This window comes from Loxodonta africana, chromosome 11 (assembly GCF_030014295.1).
Source record: "Loxodonta africana isolate mLoxAfr1 chromosome 11, mLoxAfr1.hap2, whole genome shotgun sequence".
Taxonomy (NCBI): domain Eukaryota; kingdom Metazoa; phylum Chordata; class Mammalia; order Proboscidea; family Elephantidae; genus Loxodonta; species Loxodonta africana.
In genome coordinates, this window is record NC_087352.1 from 15,674,341 (window position 1) to 15,693,757 (window position 19,417).

General features: G+C 47.6%; 1 protein-coding gene across 14 annotated transcripts; it reads right to left on the minus strand.

Moving 5' to 3' along the window:
* Positions 1–8,156: 8,156 nt before the first annotated feature.
* On the minus strand, positions 8,157–17,089 carry LOC100664720 (sialic acid-binding Ig-like lectin 8). Of its 14 annotated transcripts, none has more exons than XM_023543212.2 (7): positions 16,521–17,088; positions 15,245–15,526; positions 15,023–15,070; positions 13,288–13,554; positions 12,593–12,689; positions 11,516–11,597; positions 8,934–9,238 (listed from the first exon to the last, which is right to left on the minus strand). In XM_023543212.2, the coding sequence occupies exons 1-7, from the start codon at positions 17,050–17,052 to the stop codon at positions 9,047–9,049; spliced, it is 1,500 nt and encodes a 499-aa protein (XP_023398980.2). In that variant the 5' UTR covers positions 17,053–17,088; the 3' UTR covers positions 8,934–9,046. The 14 variants fall into 14 exon arrangements, 13 of the variants coding, with proteins under 13 accessions (XP_023398977.1, XP_023398978.1, XP_023398982.1 ...); XM_023543211.2 differs by having other exon boundaries at positions 12,593–12,692; XR_002784659.2 differs by having other exon boundaries at positions 9,206–9,238; positions 12,593–12,715; positions 16,521–17,089.
* Between the last annotated feature and the right edge of the window lie 2,328 nt (positions 17,090–19,417).

A 19,417-nucleotide genomic window follows, 5' to 3' on the forward strand; every position in this document is an offset into this window, starting at 1 on the left:
GCATCCATGCAGGAGACCCGGGTTCGATTCCTGGCCAATCCGCCTCATGCACAGCCACAACCCGTCTGTCAGTGGAGGTCTGTGTTTTGCTATGATACTGAACAGGTTTCAGCAGAGCTTCCAGACTAAGCCTGACAAGGAAGAAAAGCCTGGCAATCTACTTCCAAAAATAGCCAATGAAAATCCTGTGGATCACAATGGTCTGATCCACAACCGACCATGGGGATGGCACAGGACTGGGTGTTGTTTTGTTCTGTTGTGCATGGGGTGGCTATGAGTCGGGATGACTGATAGCAGCTAACAACAACTCTGTGTGTGTGTGTGTGTTTAGACATTCTGTTTAAGAAAGCTGCCCTCCCTTTCCTAAAAGACCTTTCACATTTGCCTCTGTCCCGCCACATTCCTGGACAACCTGGAGTCGAGAAGTGCAGTAGGTGGAACAGGCCCTCAGGTACGTCCTGAAGGGTGAGGGGACAGAGGGGCTGTGGAGGGACCAGGCTGGCTCAGGCCAATCTTGGGGGTCCTCCCTCATTAACATAAATTCACTACCCCCTAACTTTCCCATATAAGCTTTCGAGTTGCTCTTGTCAAATTGATCCAATATAGATAGTTTTAAAAAGAGCACGATGCTCAAGGCACACATTCTACATTCTTTACTAGTTAACCTAAATTACTGTTTGGTTTAAAGAACGTTTTAGGGGATATTTTTGGTTTATGGTTTAAAGATGATATCAGGGCAGTAGTTTTGGGGATTCATTCAGCCTTCATGGTTTCAGAAAGTCTGAATTCCACGCGGATTTGAAATTCTCTTCTACATTTTCCTCCCTGTGATTAGGTTTCTTCTATAGCATCTTTGATTGAAATGTTCTATAATGGTAGTCAGGCACCATCCAGTTCTTCTGGTCTCATGGTAAGGGATGCAGTTGTTCATGGAGGCAACTAGCCACACTTTCCTTTTCCTCCTCTTATTCATGACTCTCCTTCCTCTGACATATATATATATTTATTGATTTATTTATGGAACCATATTATCTATATTCATCTCCAACTCGTCTTTTCTTCACATAAGCAGAATAGCTCTTAGAGTTTTCTGTGTTGGTGCTTGAAGAATTTCGTTGATATTTTGTCACATCTGAGCACCCCTCCCAGACTATGGACTGGCTGAACCACTCAGGTCTCTCTTGTGGTTGGGGATGTCTTGACCACAGAGACCCTGCAGAAGTACCTGAAGGTGGTGATGTCTCTCAAATATGACAAGAAGCTGCCCTATGCTGTGCTGAGGAACACTCTGGAAGCCCTGCTGCAGGACCTGTGGGTGTTGGCCTACAACCCTGTGGACCTGCACATGGTGCCATGAATGGTGTCCAGGAGGGAAGAGACAGTGACTCCGAACCCCACTCACTCCCTCCTCGCCTCCCCATCCCTGACCAACGCTGCATGCTGAGTCAACCCTAAAGGCCTGCTTCACAGATACTGGTTTGTTTCTTTTTTATTGTTGTAAAAATATAGATAGCATGGCATTTGCCATTTCAACATTATTCACGTATACAAGTTAGTGAAGCCAATTACATCAATCATATTATGCAACCATCATCGATATCCATTGCCAAATTTTCCATCCTCATAAACAAAAACACAATGCCTCCCTCTTTTCTGTGTCCCTCCCACCCCTTGCAACCACTATTCAACTGGTCTCTATACATTTGCCTACTCTAGGTATTTAATATTAGTGAGGTCATATAATATATGTCCTTTTGTGATTGGCTTGTTTCAATCGGCATCATGTTTTCAAGGTTCACCCATGTTGTGGCAGAACTCCGTTTCTCTTTATGGCTAAGTAGCATTCCATTGTGTGTATAGACTATATTTGGCTCATCCATTCATCTGCAGATGGACACTTGGGTTGTTTCTACCTTTTGGCTCTTGTGAATAGTGCTGAATGAATATCAGTGTACATACAGATACTATTGGATGTTTACAGCTGGGGCCAACTTCACTGTTAGACTCTGGATTTTTCACAGAGCTCTTGAACTTTCCAAACACCGGTAATCGCAAGCAGCAGAAACTCAGCTTAAGTTGGATTGAACAGAAAGCAGTATTGATTGGTTCTTGTGTCTAGAAAATTCCAAGAGGGAAGCCTTCAGCATGCCTGGCTTCAGAGCCTTCAGAGTAGCATCAAGCTATCTTCTGTTACAACGACAGTACAGGGGAAGTCAGCATGACTCGATCAAGGCAAAGCCATAGAAGCTTTCTAGACACACCCGGACACCTTAAGGGACCAAGTTCCTGGGCCTGATGACTGGGGAATATGGTCACATGGACACTTAGGTCAAATGGCATAACATAGTTCATCAAGAAAATGTTCTACATCCTGTTTGAATGAGTAGCTTCTGGGGTCTTACAAATTTGCTAGTGGCAATCTAAAATCCATGTCGTGGATTGAATTGTGTCCCCCAGAAGCATATGTCAACTTGGCTAGGCCACAATTTCCGGTATTGTGTGATTGTCTGCCATTCTGTCACCTAATGTGATTTTCCTATGTGTTGTAAATTCTACCTCTATGATGTGAATAAAGCAGGATTAGAGGCAGTTATGTTAATGATGCAGGACTCAAACTACAAGATTGTGTCTTAAGTCAATCTCTTTTGAGATTTAAAAGAGAGAAGCAAATAGAAAGACAGGGCGACCTCATACCACCAAGAAACAAAAGCCAAAATAGCGCATCCTTTGCACCCAGGATCTCTGCACTGAGAAGCTCCTCGACCAGGGAAAACTGATGACAAGGACCTTCCCCTGGAGCCAACAGAGACAGAAAATCTTCTCTTGGAGTTGGCACCCTGAATTTGGACTTCTAGCTTTCTAGACTGTGAGAGAATAAATATCTCTCTGTTAAAGCCATCCACTTATGATATTTCTGTTATGGCATCAAAGGATAACCAAGACATCTATTGGTTCCATCACGTTTGGAACAAGGAGAATGAAGAAAACTAATGACACAAGGAAAATGTTAGTCCAAGGACCAATAGACCACATGAATCACAGTCTCCACCAGACTGAGCCCAGAAGAACTAGATGGTGCCCAGCTTCAACCACTGTTGTCTGTGACAGGGATTACAACAGAGGGTTCCAGACAGAGCAGGAGAAAAATGGAAAACAAAATTCACATTCCCCCAAAAAAGACCGGACATGCTATTTTGACAGTGACTGGAGGAACCCCCGAGACTATGGACCCTGGACACCCTGCTTATTCTGAACTGAAGCCACTCCCAAAGTCCACCTTTCAGACAGGGATTAAACAGGCCTATAAAAGAAACAATAACACACATGAGAAACTTGCTTCTTAGTTCAGTCAAGTATAGGAGACCAAATGGGCAACATATGGCCAAAAGCAAAGAAGGCAGGAAGGGACAGGAAAACTGGACAAATGGGCACAGAGAACCCAGGGTAGAAAGGGAAAGGAGAATGCTGACACATTGCAGGGATTTCAACCAATGTCACAAAACAATTTGTGTATAAATTTTTGAATGAGAAACTAATTTGCCCTGTAAACTTTCATCTAAAACACAATAAAATTAAAAAAAAAAAGATATTGTCAGCAGACACTTCTGTTCACTTTATTGTTCAAGACAGATGTTCAACACCGATTACCACTGAGTTCAAGAGTCACTCAGTGCTGAACGCTGTCTCTGTTTCCTAGAACTGCTGTAACAGAAGCACCGCAAGAGGGTGGCTTTAAAGAACAGAATTAATTTTCTCACAGTTCTGGAGGCTAGCAGTCTGAATTCAGGGCATCATCAGGGCTGTGCTCTCTCTCTGCGAGCTCTAGGAAAGGTCTTTCTTGGCCTCATCCAGCTTCTGTAGCCCCAGGGGTTTCTTGGCGTTCCTTGGCTTGTAGACAGATCTTCATGGATTGTCTTTCCCCTGCGTGCGTCTCTCTGTGCCTACACTCCCATTTATAAGAAACTACTAGAAAATAGGTTTAAGACCCACTCTACTCCAGTTTGACTTCATAAACATAACAAAAGAAAACCCCCATTTCCAAACAGGGTCACGTTCACAGGTCCCAGCGTTAGGACTTCCACAAATCTTTTTACCGGTGCGTTTCAATCCATATATAGGGTTGCTGTGAGTCAGAATCAACTTGAGGGCAAGGGTTTTTTTTTTTTTTTTTAATTCAATCCATACCACCTAACAACTTCCTTCCTGTCACTCAGTACAATGAAAATCTTTTAAAATGCCAAAATATAATGATCCCTTCCGGGATCATTAGAGCTTCAAATATGCTCAGCGTCCAGGGACCACTTATATAGCGGCAAGTTTGGTTAGGACAGAATGATCACCACCAAGTAGTTGAGGACATGCCCAGTGGTCTCTGAGTAACTTGAAGAATTGTGCCTTTGATTGATGGCAACTCTGTGCCTTGGCCTTGTGGGTGACCTGGTCTCCACCTTGCCCTGCTCTGCAGCCAGCCCACCAGCCCTCCCCCTTCCCCCACCACCCCTCCCCTGTCCGCTCTGCACTGACCACACCACCTCCTCTCGGATTCTAGACTAGGCTGAGCTCAATCCCACCTTGGAAGCTTCGCACATCCCGTTCCTGATGTCTGAAATGCATTTCCCCTTTTGTTTTTGCTTGGCAGTGCCTTCTCACACTCGGCTCTTGGACCCTAAGGTTGTCCCTGATCACCCCAGTGAAGCGCCTCTCCACCTCCCACCCACCCGCTCTCTCACCACATCTCCTTATCCCAGTCGAGAAGAGTTTGTTGAATTTTCAGCGTCTCCAGCAAATTGGAAACTCCAAGAGGGCTTCTTGTCCCTCTTGTTAATGACGGTGTCCTCAGTGCCTACAAAGGGCCTGGCATGCAGTAGGGGCTTCAAGGGTGTTCCCTGAATGACCAATATACCAACAGCCATTTTTATTGTCTTCTAGAACTTTCCAGAACTTCCCAGAACCCACAGTTTGATATAGACAAAAGAAGAAATGTGACTCACGGCCTGCTGTTTAATCACAGATGAGCTTCTAGAGAGAGCCTTCAACGTGCAGTTCTGCTGCTTCCTTAGGCAGTGCTCTGCATCCCAGTTAGCCTCAGGGAACCCACAGATACACCCAGAAAATGTAAATCTCCTCCTTTTGACTGTCCTGTGCTTTCAGCCCTCATCTCCAGCCAGCTGCTGGGGGTGTGGATGGAGAAGACTCTAAACCCATGGGCAGGGGTGGGGCTGACACCCTCAGCGGGCATCCTGCCTACCATTTCCATCACTGTGCTTTGATAATAAATCGTTTGATTTGAGCTGGGGGACTCTAGCATCTGCCAAACAAGTTCCTCTGGGAAAATTTCAGCTCCCAGTTGCTTCCATCCATCCACCCAGCCTTTCTTCATTCATCCATCCACCCATTCATTCCTGTCAACCTTTCAGACAACTACTCACTCTTTGATCTATCTATCCAAACTTTCATGCAGACACCCGTTTTGGGGGAACACAATTCAATCCATGACAGGTGGCTTGCATGTTGCTGTGATGCTGAAAGCTATGCCACTGGTATTTCAAATACCAGCAGGGTCATCCATGGTGGACAGGTTTCAACAGAGCTTCCAGACTAAGACAGACTATAAAGAAAGGCCTGACAATCTACTTCCAAAAATGAGCCAATGAAGCCCTAAGCATCACAGCTGAATATTGTAGTGCTGGAAGATGAGCCTCCTAGGTTGGAAGGTGCTCAAAATACACAGTGGCCACCACAGTGGACTCAAGCACACTGGTGATCGTGAGGATGGTGCAGAACCATTGTTTCATTCCATTGTGCATGGGGTCGTCATAAGTCAGAGCCAACATGACAGCAACTAACAGCAACAAGAGGCAGGAGATAAAGATGCCTCCCTGGATAAGCCCAACTGGTTGTGGCAGAAGAGAGTTGACTACTATGAACTCTATTGGTAGGGACAGTGGCAGCTACTGTGGCGGAAGTGGTATCTTCACTGTTGTTGTTGCTGTGCTGTCGAGTCGATTCCGACTCATAGTGACCCTATAGGACAGAGTAGGACTGCCTCATAGGGTTTCCAAGGAGTGGCTGGTGGATTCGAACTGCTGAGTTTTTGGTTAACAGCCTGAGCTCTTAACCACTTCACCACCTTTACTAGAACAGATTAATTCAGCTCTGGTAACACAGAACGTGGCTATTGATCTGGTGAGTGTATTCTTTACATACTCATCAAGAAGGAGGATTAGAAGCAGTTCACATTCACCTCTGGTGGGTGACAGGCTACACAGCCCCGCACACACATCACATACACACAAGTGAGTGCATGTGTAACTGGTGAAATCTGAATAAGCTCTTTGGATTGCACCAACATCAGATCCCTGGTCTTGATATTGCACTATTGTTATGCAAAATACTAATAATTAGGGAGGCTGGGTGAAGGGTGACAGGACCTCTCTGTATATTTCCTTGCAACTCCCTGTGGCTCTAGAGTTATTTCAAAATAAATAGGCACTCCTTCTTAAAAGCTTGTGAGTGGCCATCTAGGATACAACTATTGGTCTGTACTCCCCTGGAGAAAAAGAGAAAGAAGGAAACGAAACACTCACAGAAGAAATCATCCTACAGGACAGTCTACACAAACCAAAGCCTCATCTATCCTGAGACCAGAAGAACTAGATGGTGCCGAGCTGTGACTCCCAACTATTCTAATCAGGGCCGTGATGGATGGACCCTAACAGAATGGAAGAAAAATGTGGAATAGAACCTCAAATTCCTAATAACAACACCAGAGCTACTGGACAGGTTGACACTGGAGGACTCCCAGGAATTATTGCCCTGAGATACACTTCAAACCTTGAACTGAAACTAACCCCTGAGGTCACCTGATAGCTAAATAATAAATTGGCTCAGAAAATAATGAATATCACCTGTAAGTACTTGGATCTTTTAAAAAATCACCTGGGCGCGGGGGAGAGGGGTTTTCACTAATTAGATAGTAGATAAGTACTATTTTAGGTGAAGGGAAAGACAACACACAGTACAGGAGAGGTCAGCACAACTGGACTAAAACAAATGCAAAGAGGTTACCTGAATAAACGGAACACTTCGAAGGCCAGCGTAGCAGGGGACGGGGTTTGGGGACCATGGTTTCAGGGGAGATCTAAGTCAATTGGCATAATGAAATCTATTAAGAAAACATTCTGCATCTCAATTTGGAGAGTGGTGTCTGGGGTCTTAAATGCTAGCAAGCAGCCATCTAAGATGCATCAATTAGTCTCAACCCACCTGGAGCAAAGGAGAATGAAGAACACCAAAGATACAAGGTAATTATGAGCCCAGGAGACAGGGCTACAGAAACCAGAGAGTACATCAGCCTGAGACCAGAAGAACTAGATGGGGCCCAACTACAACCGATGACTGCCCTGACAGGGAACACAAAAGAGAACCCCTGAGGGAGCAGGAGAGCAGTGGGATGCAGACCTCAAATTCTCTTAAAAAGACCAGACTTAATGGTCTGAGACTAGAAGGACCCTGGGGGCGGGGGGGTCATGGTCCCCAGACCTTCTGTTAACCCAAGACAGGAACCATTCCCAAAGCCAACTCTTTAGACAGAGATTGGACTGGACTATGGGATAGAGAGTGATAATGGTGAAGAGTGGGCTTCTTGGATCAAGTAGACACATGAGACTATGTGGGCAGCTCCTGTCTGGAGGGGAGATGGGAGGGCAGAGGGGGTCAGAAGCTGACCAAATTGACAAGAAAATGGAGAGTGGAGGGAGGGAGTGTGCTGTCTCATTAGGGGGAGAGCAACTAGGAGTATATAGGAAGGTGAATATAAATTTTTGTAAGAGAGACTGACTTGATTTGTAAACTTTCACTTAAAGCACAATAAAAAAATTTTTTTAAATCACCCATATGAGACCATAGTCAACAACTACTTTAAAACAAAGATGAGAACATAAGGGGGCAGAGAAACTAGATGAATGGAAAGGAACAACCAGAACAGAAATAAGGTGAAAGTTCACGCATTGCGAACAATGTAACAATGTCACTGAACAACTTGTGTAGACATTGTTGAATGGGAACCTATACTGCTGTGTAAACCTTCACTGAAAACACAATAAAATATTATCTTAAATAAAAAGGCACGCCTTAAAAATAAGGGACAGGTTAAGCATTAGAATTTTCAAATAACAACTTTATTGAGCTATCAGTCACAAAATACACAATTTGCTCATTTAAATGTGCACAACTCAATGGTTTTTAGTATGTTCACAGAGTTCTGCAACCATCACCACAGTCAATTTTAGAATATTTCCATACCCATTAGAAAACCTGTACCCAGTAGGTATCACCCTCCAATCCCCCCATTCCTCCCAGGCCTGGCAACAAACAGTAATCTGCTTTCTGTCTCTATAGATTTACCTATTCCGGACATTTTGTATAAATGGAATCACACAATATGTAGCCTTTTGCAACTGACTTCTTTCACACGCCCTAGTGTTTTCAAGGTTCATCCACGTTGTAGCATGTATCACTACTTCAGTCCTTTTTATGGCTGAATAATATTCCACTGTATGGATAGACCACATTTTGTTTATCCATTCATCAGTTGATAGACATTTGGGTTGCTTCCACTTATTGGCTATTATGAAGAGTACTGCTATGAATATTCATGTATAAGTTTTTGTCTGAGTGGTGTACACATTTAGTACACTTTTTTCCAAGGTGAAACTTTATAGTGATTTCATTGATACCTACTCCTAAATAGTTGAGTTTCAAATGTACTATTATCAGAGATACCTTTATAATTTTTAAATATATGTCACCAGTTGGTTTCCAGTCTTTACAAAAGCAGACTGCCATAATTTTCTCCCACAGAGCAGCTGGTGGGTTTGAACCACCAACCCTTCAGTTAGCAGCCTAGCACATAACCTTTGCGCAACACCCATGCAGTAGTTTATCCTGTTCTTGTGGAGAGCTGTTGACTTAGGAATCCCCCTCAAGTATCCCTTTTCAGGGTAGCCCTGGGCCCTCCAGCCAGACCTGGGCCCTGACCCAGTCCTCACTGGTGGATCTTGATCTCCGAGTACTCTGTGGTGCTGGTGGCCTCCTGGCCCTGAGGCTCCTGGGACCTCAGCCCATGGAAGACGAAGGAGGCGTAATGGAGTTCCTGCTCTTCTTCTGAGGTGGGAGTGGCCACATCTGGGGGTGGGCAATCTGGGGGGCCGCCTGGCCAGGACTCCTGCTGGTGACCCTGAGTGGAGGGGGGAGAAGGGAATCAAAGTAGGATAATGGGAGCCAGGAGAGGGAAGCAGGCTCCACAAACAAAACCGGAAACCGAGCATTTGGTCTTTGATCCATTCATTCCACAAACATTTACCAGACCCTTAAACATGTAACAAATATTTAAGAGTAAGTAATACCTGTTTAATACCTGGTTAAGGAGCCCTGGTGGCACAATGGTTAAGTGCTTGGCTGCTAACCCAAATAGTGGTGGTGGGAACCCACTCAGTGGCTCCAAGGGAGAAAGATGTGGCAATCTGTTTCCGTTATGATTACACCCTAGAACGCCTATGGGGCAATTCTGTTCCCACGTGGGGTCACAATGAGTCAGCATCGACTTTACCGCACCCAACAACAACTTCTGGCCCTTGCTCACTGATTGCCACCAGTCCATAAAGTCCTCTCAAAACCCACTGGGGAGGTACTGTCGTTGTGGTTAGTTGTGCTTAGTTGGGGTTGAGTGTCGACCCCATGTGTGCAGAGTAGAACTGCTTCCTTGGGTTTTCAGAACCAAACCACCAGGCCTGTCTTCCAAGGCACCTCTGGGCAGGTTCAAAGTACCAACCTTTCAGCCAGCAGTCAAACACTTGACCGTTTATGCCACTCAGGGGCTCCTGGGAAGGTGCTACTATCCACATTTGTCAGATGGAGAAGCTGAGGCTGAGAGATGCTAACTAAATATCCCAAAATCACACACTGAATTAGCGGTGAGGCCTAGATTCATGCCCAGGGCTAACTCCAGTGCGCACTGTCTTATTGAACAGCTCTCTTGTGCCAGGCGCTGAACGTTCAGTGGGGTAGTAAGCAGACACCATACCTGACCTCACACAGCTTCCACTGTGGTAGGGGAGGCAGACATGAAGCAAGCAGTCAATGAAATAACTATCTAACTGCAAATTGTGATAGGATGTATAAGAATGGAATGATGTGATGATGACAGGGATTTTCTCAGACCTGGACACTGCTCTAAGGAGCCTTGGTGACACAGTGGTTAAGTGTGCAGCTGCTAACCAAAAGGTTGGCCATTCCAACCAACCAGGAGCTCCGCAGGAGACAAGACCTGCCAACCTGCTCTCGTAAAGATTACAGCCTTGGAAACCCTATGGGGCACTTCTATCTGTCACATGGGGTCACTATGGGTCAAAATCAACTCAACAGCAATGAGTTTTGGGTTTCCGGGACCCTGCCCTTAGGGAGCTTTCAATACCTCACAGGTTCAGGCATCTGGTTGCAATTGTGTTACCAAAAAAACCCAAACCGTTTGTGGTCAAGGCCATGTGACAGAGTAGAACTGCCCCATAGGGATTCCTAAGCTGTAATCTTCATGGGAGCAGATGGGCAGGTCTTTTCTTCTGCAGAGCAACTAGGTGGGTTTCAACTGCCAACTTTTCAATTAATAGCCAAGCACTTAACCATTCCACCACCAGGGCCCTATTGTTTTTGTTAGGTACTGCTGAGTTGGTTCCAATTCATAGCTAGCTGGCTGGAGTATCAAGGAGTGTCTGTAGCTGGGACACAGGGTGGGGGCACAGTGGGTGGGAGACAGGGAGAAGGAAAGGTGAGACACCTTTACGGTCAGACCCTGTCAGGCCTTGATGGGAATTAAGGAGTCTGCACTTGACTCTCTAGGCAATAGGGAGGAGCCTGAGGCGTGTAAGCTCAGGGGTAAGGGGGTGTGCACTAAAGAATTGGTGTCAGGAGCGATGGTGTCTTGAGTCTCAAATTTGCAGCTGATGTCAGAATTGGGGTGTCGTGGTTCCCCCAGACTTGTGGGTGGCATCAAAAGTGAGAGTGGTTTATGGTTATGCCAAATTTGCAGTTGGTATCAGAAGTGAGAATGGTCTTGGAGTCCTTCAAATTTACAATTGGTGTTAGAAGCGAACATGGTTTTGGGGATTCTTGAATTTCTGTTGACACTAATTATTCTGGGGAGATCCCTCTGGCTTTTTGTCTTGGGGAAGCGGAGAGACAGTGGGGCAGGGGCCAGATACAAATGAGGAGGTGGGAACAGAAAGGGCCCAGGTGGAGCTCAACAGGCCTTGGTGATCCTCCAGCTCTGGGAGACAAGACAGGAGGCAGAGGGAGGTGACCCCTGAGTCACTGGACTGGGCGACCAGGTTGATGGGACCCCAGGAGAAAAAGCCTACTGGGGCAAGATGATAACCTAAGTCATCAGAGGAGGCTGGTGATGGTCAACCAGGGGAGATAACCAGATGGGACCACCATGGACAGAGGACTCATCACTCACCCAGGCAATGGTGCCCAAGACAGAGGAAGCATCCGATCCTGCAGCTGCTGTCTTGGTTGCCTTCTTCCTTCGGGTCTTCACTCTGAGGGAGGAGCCCAGGACCTTCAGGCGACTGGCTCAGGGCTTCGGGTAGGACTACTGCTCCCTCCTTAAGAGGCTAGAAGGGCTAACCCAGGCCTGGAGGGGAGTGGGCGCCATGTCTAGCCCGATGACTTTTACTAGGAAAACACGAGCTCCCTCCTCGAAGGCTGGGCTCAGGGATGGGAATTTACCCTGCTGAATCTCTTCCCACTTGACATGGAGTTGATTCCGACTCACGGTGAACCTATGTGAGTCAGAGCAGAGCTGTGCTCCAAAGGATTTTCAACGCTGTGACCTCTCAGAAGCAGATTGTCAGGCCTGTCTTCTGAGGCGCCTCTGGATGAATTCAAACCACTAACCTTTCAGTTAGCAGCTAAGCACTTAACGGTTTGCAATACTCAGGGATTCTTTGAATCTCTGCCAGGGGCTTAATTTTTCAGGAGTCCCTGGGTAGCACAAACAGTTAAGCACTCAACTGCTAACCAAAAGCTGGTGGTTTGAACCAACCTAGAGGCGCCTGGAAAGAAAGACCTGGCCATCTACTTCCAAAAAATCAGCCATTGAAAACCCTATGGAGCACAGCTCTACTCTGACACACATGGGGCCGCCATGAGTTGGAATTGACTCGACGGCAACTAGTCTGGTTTTTGGTTTTTGGTTCTCAAGTTCCTAGGTCCCTGGATGGCACAAATGGTTTGCACTCAGCTACTAACAGAAAGGTTGATGGTTCAAATCTACCCCTGCAGCACTGTGTAAGAAAGGGTGGCAATCTGCTTCTGAAAAATCAGCCATTGAAAACCCTGTGGAGCACAGTTCTACTCTGATACACATGGAGTCTCCAGGAGTTGGCATCAACTCTGTGGAAACTGGCTTTCTGAATCTCTGGCCCAAGACCCAATTTTCACAGCAACCACTGCCCCATTCAGATTCCTCCACCTGGGACTCTCAGGGGCTCCAGGGCCCACACTCCCTCCCACTCCAAGGGAGGACACTCACATGAGGAAGATGAGGCAGGGACAGAGAAAGAGCAGGGTGGTGAGGCCAGCTCCCATGAAGGCCGCCTGAACAAATTCTCCCCCACGTTCACGTTCCCCTGCTGACGAACCAGTTTTAGGGCGCCTTCCAATAAATTTTTATTTATTTTTTATCCCTCTGAGCCCAGGACCCTCGAGACCCCTCCTCCCATAGAATGTGAGCTCTCATTTTCATTACCCTTCAGCCCTCAACACCAAACACACCACTTCCCTCCAGCCACAGCCCCCTCGCCCCAAGTTCTAGAATTGACACTCCTTGCCCCCAAGCCTCAGCCCAAGCCGGCCCCCAGACCTGGCAGCAGCAGGAGACACTGTGGGCGCCTTGGTCGTTCTGGGCCTCGCAGTGGAGTCCGAGGCCAGGGCTGAGGCCCCCACCCAGCCTCAGGGAGCTATTGGCCCAGGGCCGGGTGGAGCTGGAGGTGACCCTGACAGAGGCGTTGCTGCTATTCCCCTCTATCAGCCAGTTCCCAACCCGCCAGCGCAGGGAGGGGGCCGGCCAAGCTAGGGCATAGCAGCTGCAATGCAGACCTTCCTCCTCCCCGTAGCAGGAAAGGTGAAGCAGCTGAGGGGTGTCTATGCAGAGGGAGGGGAGGGCTCAGCGAAGGCCCCTCCCAACCAGGACCTGGAAGCCCTACCTCCAGGGGTCCCCACACTCACAGAGCACAGAGAGGCGCAGAGAGACGTGCTGGGAGCCCAGCCGGTTCTGAGCTCGGCAGGTGACCTCCCCTTCGTCCTCCTTCTGAATCCGATGAAGTTCCAGGACACTGGGGTCCCAGGGCTCTGAGGGGCTAACGGGGCGTCTCCCCCTGACCCAGCTCTGAGTGGCAAGGGGGTTGCCGTCAGCAACACAGAGGAGGCGCAGGGATTCCCCTTCCAGGATTGGAAGAGATGAGCCGTTTCCCAGGTATTCTAGATATTTCAGTTCTAGGGGAAAAGAGAGAGACAAAGAGACTGAGAGAGAGACAAAGAGACTGAAAGAGAGACAGAGAGATGACAGAGAGACAGAGACAAAGAGACAGAGAGAGACAGACACAGAGACACAGAGAGAGCTGATCCCAGGCCTGGGGCTCTGAAGCTCTATCTCCTTCTCACCATTTAATGTATTATTTATTTATTTATGAATGGGGGACAGGGATCCCCACAGGCCATTTTTTAAGCAGCATTATTGAGATAAAATTCACATATCATAGAATTTTTTTTTTTTGTATTTTTTGGTAAATTCAGACATGCAATAACGCATTGCCGTGGAGTCCGTTCCAACTCATGACGCCCCCGTGTGTTACAGAGAACTGTGCCCCTTAAGGTTGTCTTGGCTGTCATCTTTACAGAAGAAGATCGCCAGGTCTTTCTTCCACAGTGCTGCTGGGTGGGTTCCAACTGCCAACCTTTAGGTTAGTAGTCAAGCGCAATCTGTTTGCGCCACCCGGGGCCTTACCACCCATAGAAAGTGTACAATTCAACAGTTTTTAGTCTATTCGTAGAGTTGCACAACTGTCGCCACAATCAACTTTAGCACGTCTTCAACATCCTAAAAGGAAACCCCCCGCCCATTAAGCAGTCACTCCCCACTTCCACCCCAACCTCATCAGCGCTGAAAACCAGCCCTCATTGTGACCCCGTGTGTGTCAGGCAGAACTGTGCTCCATAAGGCTCTCAGTGGCTGATTTTCAGAAATAGAGCATCATGTCTTTCTTCCAGAGCACCTCTGGGTGGACTTGAACCACTAACTTCTGGGTCAGCAGGTGAGCGTGTTAACCGTTTACCCCACCCAGGGACTGCCCTTGTTAATGCTCGCTCCTGAGAACAGGCAGCCTCACCGTAAAACATTCTCTGAGCTACTATCCGAGCTCACCGCCCTATCATCCCGCTTCCCCACACTTTTTCTCTAGCCTCGTTTACTCTCTAGTCTCTAGAAAAGAAAAATACTTTCTTCTAACTCTTGAGACGTTGGTGGATTTCTGAGTGTTCTCCCTATTACAGTAGTTCTCTCTCCCTATCAAGTCTGGACCCGCAAAACCTATGCCGTCTCAGCCCTTCCTACATGCACAATTCAGTGTCACTGATGACATTCTCCAAATCACTGCCCGTTTCCAAATCATTCCACCACCATGAACACAAACTCAATGCCCCTAATGTCGCTGTTAGTCACCCTGGGGTTGATTCTGACTTATGGTGACCCCATGTTTGCAGAGTAGAACTGCTCCATAGGGTTTTCAAGGCTGAGACCTTCAGAAGCAGATCTCCAGGCCTGTCTGGGCACCTCTGGGTGGGTTCGAACTGCGAACATTTTGGCTGTTACTCGAGTGCTTAACTGTTCCCGCCCCCCAGGGACTCCTGCCCCCTAATGGGTCCTGCTCCCATCACAGTCACAGGGAGGGGGCTTCAGTCCTACCTGTGCATTTTCCCCGGAGCAAGCCGATGGTCAGGCTCTGGGGAGCATCTGGCACAGAGAGATGGGGCGTGGAATAGAATTAGAGGGGCCCTGTCCCCCGGGGAGCTACAGAAACAGGAAGTGAAGGAGGCGTGTGTCCTTCCTGCAGCCCTGCATGACAACCCATGACCCTAGGATGCAGGCACCAGTTCCCCCTGCCCCGGTTCCTCCACAGGCTCTCACAGGAAACATTGAGCGTGACGGTCCTCTGTGTGGTCACCCCAGCTCTGGGGAAGGTCACCTGGCAGGTGAGGTTGGTGCCATGGTCCTCCGGGCCAGGGGTCAGCATGATCACCGAGGAGCCATAGGCCTCAGAGTGAGACCCCTGGGACCCGAGGGCAGCGCCCATCCAGGAGAAGGTGGGGGGTGTCCCCTTGTCACAGGCCCAGGGCACAGAGCACGTCACATGGCTGCGGCAGCCAGACTCCAGGGATCCCATGATGATATCGGGGACATTTGTCAGTGCTGGGAGGAGAGAAGAGGAGAGAGAAAGTTCTGGAACTAGAGAATGGTGATGGCTGTACAATGTTGTGAACATACTTGATGTTGTTATCTGCCATCAGCCCCAACTCATGGACCCCAGGCACAATGAGATCAGACCATTGTGATCCATAGGGTTGGCACTGGCTGATTTTCAGAAATAGATCTCCAGGCCTTTCTTCCTAGTCCGTCTTAGTCTGGAGGCACCTCTGAAGCCTGTTCAGCATCACAGTGCCACGCAAGCCTCCACTGACAGACAGGTGGTAGCTGTGCGTGAGGTACATACGCCAGGAATTGAACCCAGGTCTCCTGCATGAAAGGCGAGAATTCTACCACTGAACCACCACCGTCCCCTCTGAAGGTCCTTGTTATTATTGGTAGTTGCTGTCAAGTTGGTAGTGACTCATGGTGACTCCATGTGTGCAGAGTAGAACTTCACTCCATAGGGTTTTCAAGGCTGTGACCTTTCAGAAACAGATCACCAGGCCTTTCCTCCGAGGCACTTCTGGGTGGATCTGAACAACCAACCTTTCAGCTAGTAGTCCAGGGCTTAACAATTTGCACCACCCAGGGACTAAATGCCACTGAACTGTACATTTTTAAATAGTTAAAATGATACATTTTATGTTAAGTGTGTTTTATCACAATAAAAAGCGATTAAAAAAACATTAAACAACTTTCAGAAAAGGAGGGTGAGAATGGCTGCACAACTCGAAGAATGTCATCAAGGTCACAGAATTGTACATGTAGAAATTGTTGAATTGGTGTATATTGTCCTGTGTATATATATTCTCAACAACAAAAAATGAAAAATAAAGGAAGAAAAAAAAGCTTTGCAACAGAGACACAGGACCCCACTATGTGCCCCTGAGAGGCTTCTACCCACCCCTGAACCAACCATGCTCCGCCATCCCCCCTATAAAGCTGAGGAGCGAAGGTCCCCTGTCCCTCAAGTCGATTCCTTGTGAACCTTCTGTACCTGTCACCTTCACCGTGAGCAGCGCATCCTTGTAACTGTACTTCTCCTTTCCTCTCTCCAACCGGAAGATGTATTTCCCACTGTCGCTCTTCTGGGCCCCTGTGATGTACAGGGAGCAGTTGTTGGCCTGGGGGTCCCCGAGGAGCTGAAATCGGCCTTTGGTCTCCTCTTTTACTTTCCTCTGTGGATTGTTTGTGGCCACTGGAACATCTTGTTCGGGATTGATGTTATTGGGCCCTTGCCGGAACCAGTAGACGAGAACTGGGTCAGAGTCGATCCAGCCATCTTGCGGGTAGGAGAAGGTACAGGGTATGAAGACACACAGGCCCTCCTGCACCATCATAGGCTTTGGCACCTGCAGCTGGTGTCTGTCATACAGATGCCAGGACGATAGGGAAGACCGAGGATTAGTGGGAGCCCCAGCCCCTGCCTGGGACCCCCAGCTCCCAGCACACTCGATCCCCCACAACAACGGCAGCAGTAGCTTCAGCAGCAGCATCTCTGCAGTTGGAGGAGCTGGACATGGCACCATCTGGCTTCTTGGTCCGTCTGTCTCTCTGGGCAGGAAGCTCTGACAGTAAGCCGCAGGCAGGGAGGGGGAGGGACTGTCCACAAAAGAGGAACCTCTGCAGTCCAAGGTTCCTGGGAGATCACCTACCTATTCCTACTTCCCCTACCTCTTCCTACTTCTCCTAGACACATCCAAACACTTTGAGAGAGCAAGTTGCTGGGGCTGATGGCTGGGGACCATGGTCTCAGGGACACCTAGGTCAAATGGTATAACATAGTTCATCAAGAAAATGTTCTAGGAGGCTGGGCCAAATGGTGGAATAGCCAGATGTTTCCAGTGATCCCTCTTACAACAAAGACCCGAAAAATCAAGTGAAACGAGTATTTTTATGACAAGCTAGGAGCCCTGAGCATCAAAGGCAAGCTTAGAAAACGAACAAAGGAGGAAGAGATGGTTTAGAAGCGGAGAGGAGTTACCGGACCTGAATCCCAGGGAGCCCCCAGGCACCATTCCCGGAGCGGGCGGTGGTGGGCTGGTACTAAAGTTTGGCCACAGTTGCCTCAGGAAGAAGCAGCCAGCCACACAACCTACTCATACCTCCAGAACCAGAGAAGAACAGCTCTCAGCAAAAGCTAAGTACTTGTGTATATTTTACTGCGCCCCCACTTCACGCCCCTGCCGCCCCCAAGCCGGCTTCAGTGGCTGCTGATTTCCCTGGGCCTGAGATAGGCCCATTTGAGCCCCCGAGCTATGCTCCCGGACTTGGAGAAGGAATAAATGCACAACTGGGCAGGAGGGGAATAATTTGCCAGCTCCACTAACCACTAGCCAGGGGAGCTCAAGACAGAAGCGGCTCCCTTCCAGGCATAAACGGTTCATACACTTTGAATACCTTTCCCCGCTGCGTGGACCTTGCTGGCAGACTACGACTGTTTCAGCTGTGCGGTGGAGAGGTGGGTGTTTGATATTTGACACGGCTTTGCCTATTAGACAGGGTCCTCACCTACCCACATCAGGGGCCTAAGGACTGGTGGTTCCTCTCAGGTCACCCAGCCTCCGCGACAGGGGTCTAAGGATAACTGGTACCTCCCAGTCCTTACAACCTAAAACTTTGGTTGCCCATGGTCCGTTTGCAAAACCCACTCACCTGTGTGTTCTAGGGAACAGGGACGTGCTTTCCTCAGAGACACTCAGGGGATGGTTCTCAGCCCCCTGCCTTGTTCAGAGCGTGACCCCCTGCTGCAACCAGATACCAGTACCTACACCAAACACCCCTGCCCCTTTAAGACTGTAGGATAGAGCCTGTACCACACACTTGATGACCAGATTCCTGGACACCTGAGCTGAATCCACACAAGAAAAGTGAATGGATTCATAAGCTCATATACCTGATAACAGCTCTAGCCATCTGGGGACAGGACGTCAGATCTCCAAAGATGAAAATAATCAAGCTAGCTCACTCGAGCAACCTATTTAGGCATATCAAAACAAAACAAAGTGAGAAACTAGGATACAGTAAGCAAACATAAAATAAACTAATACGGTAACTTATAGATGGCTGGGAGACAACAGTCAATATCAAACCACATAAAGAAACAGACCACGATCACTTCAACAAGCTCTCAAAACAGAGAATCAAAGGATCTTCTGGATGAAGGTGATTTCCTGGAATTACCAGATTCAGAATTCAGAAGATTAATATACAGAACTCTTCAAGACATAAGGAAGGAGATCAGGCAATATACAGAACAAGCCAAGGAACACACAGATAAAACAGTTGAAGAAATTAAAAAGGTTCTTCAAGAACATAATGAAAAATTTAATAAGCTGCAAGAATCCATAGAGAGACAGCAATCAGAAATTCAGAACATTAACAATAAAATTACAGAATTAGACAACTCAATAGAAAGTCAGAGGAGCAGAATCGAGCAAGTGAAAGGCAGAATTTGGGACCTTGAAGATAAAGCATTTGGCACCAACATATTTGAAGAGAAATCAGATAAAAGAAATTTAAAAAATGAAGAAGCCTTAAGAATCATGTGGGACTTTATCAAGAGAAATAACCTATGAGTAATTGGAGTACCAGAGCAGGGAGGGATAACTTCCCTGATATCGTGAAAGACGAGAAGATTTCAATCCAAGATGCTCATCAACTCCACATAAGGTAGATGTTAAAAGAAAGTCACCAGGACACATAATCAAACTTACCAAAACCAAAGATAAAGAGAGAATTTTAAGAGCAGATAGGGATAAATGAAAAGTCACCTACAAAGGAGAATCAATAAGAATAAGGTCGGACTGCTCGGCAGAAACCACGCAGGCAAGAAGGCAATGGGATGACTTATATAAAGTTTTGAAGGAAAAAAACTGCCAGCCAAGAATCATA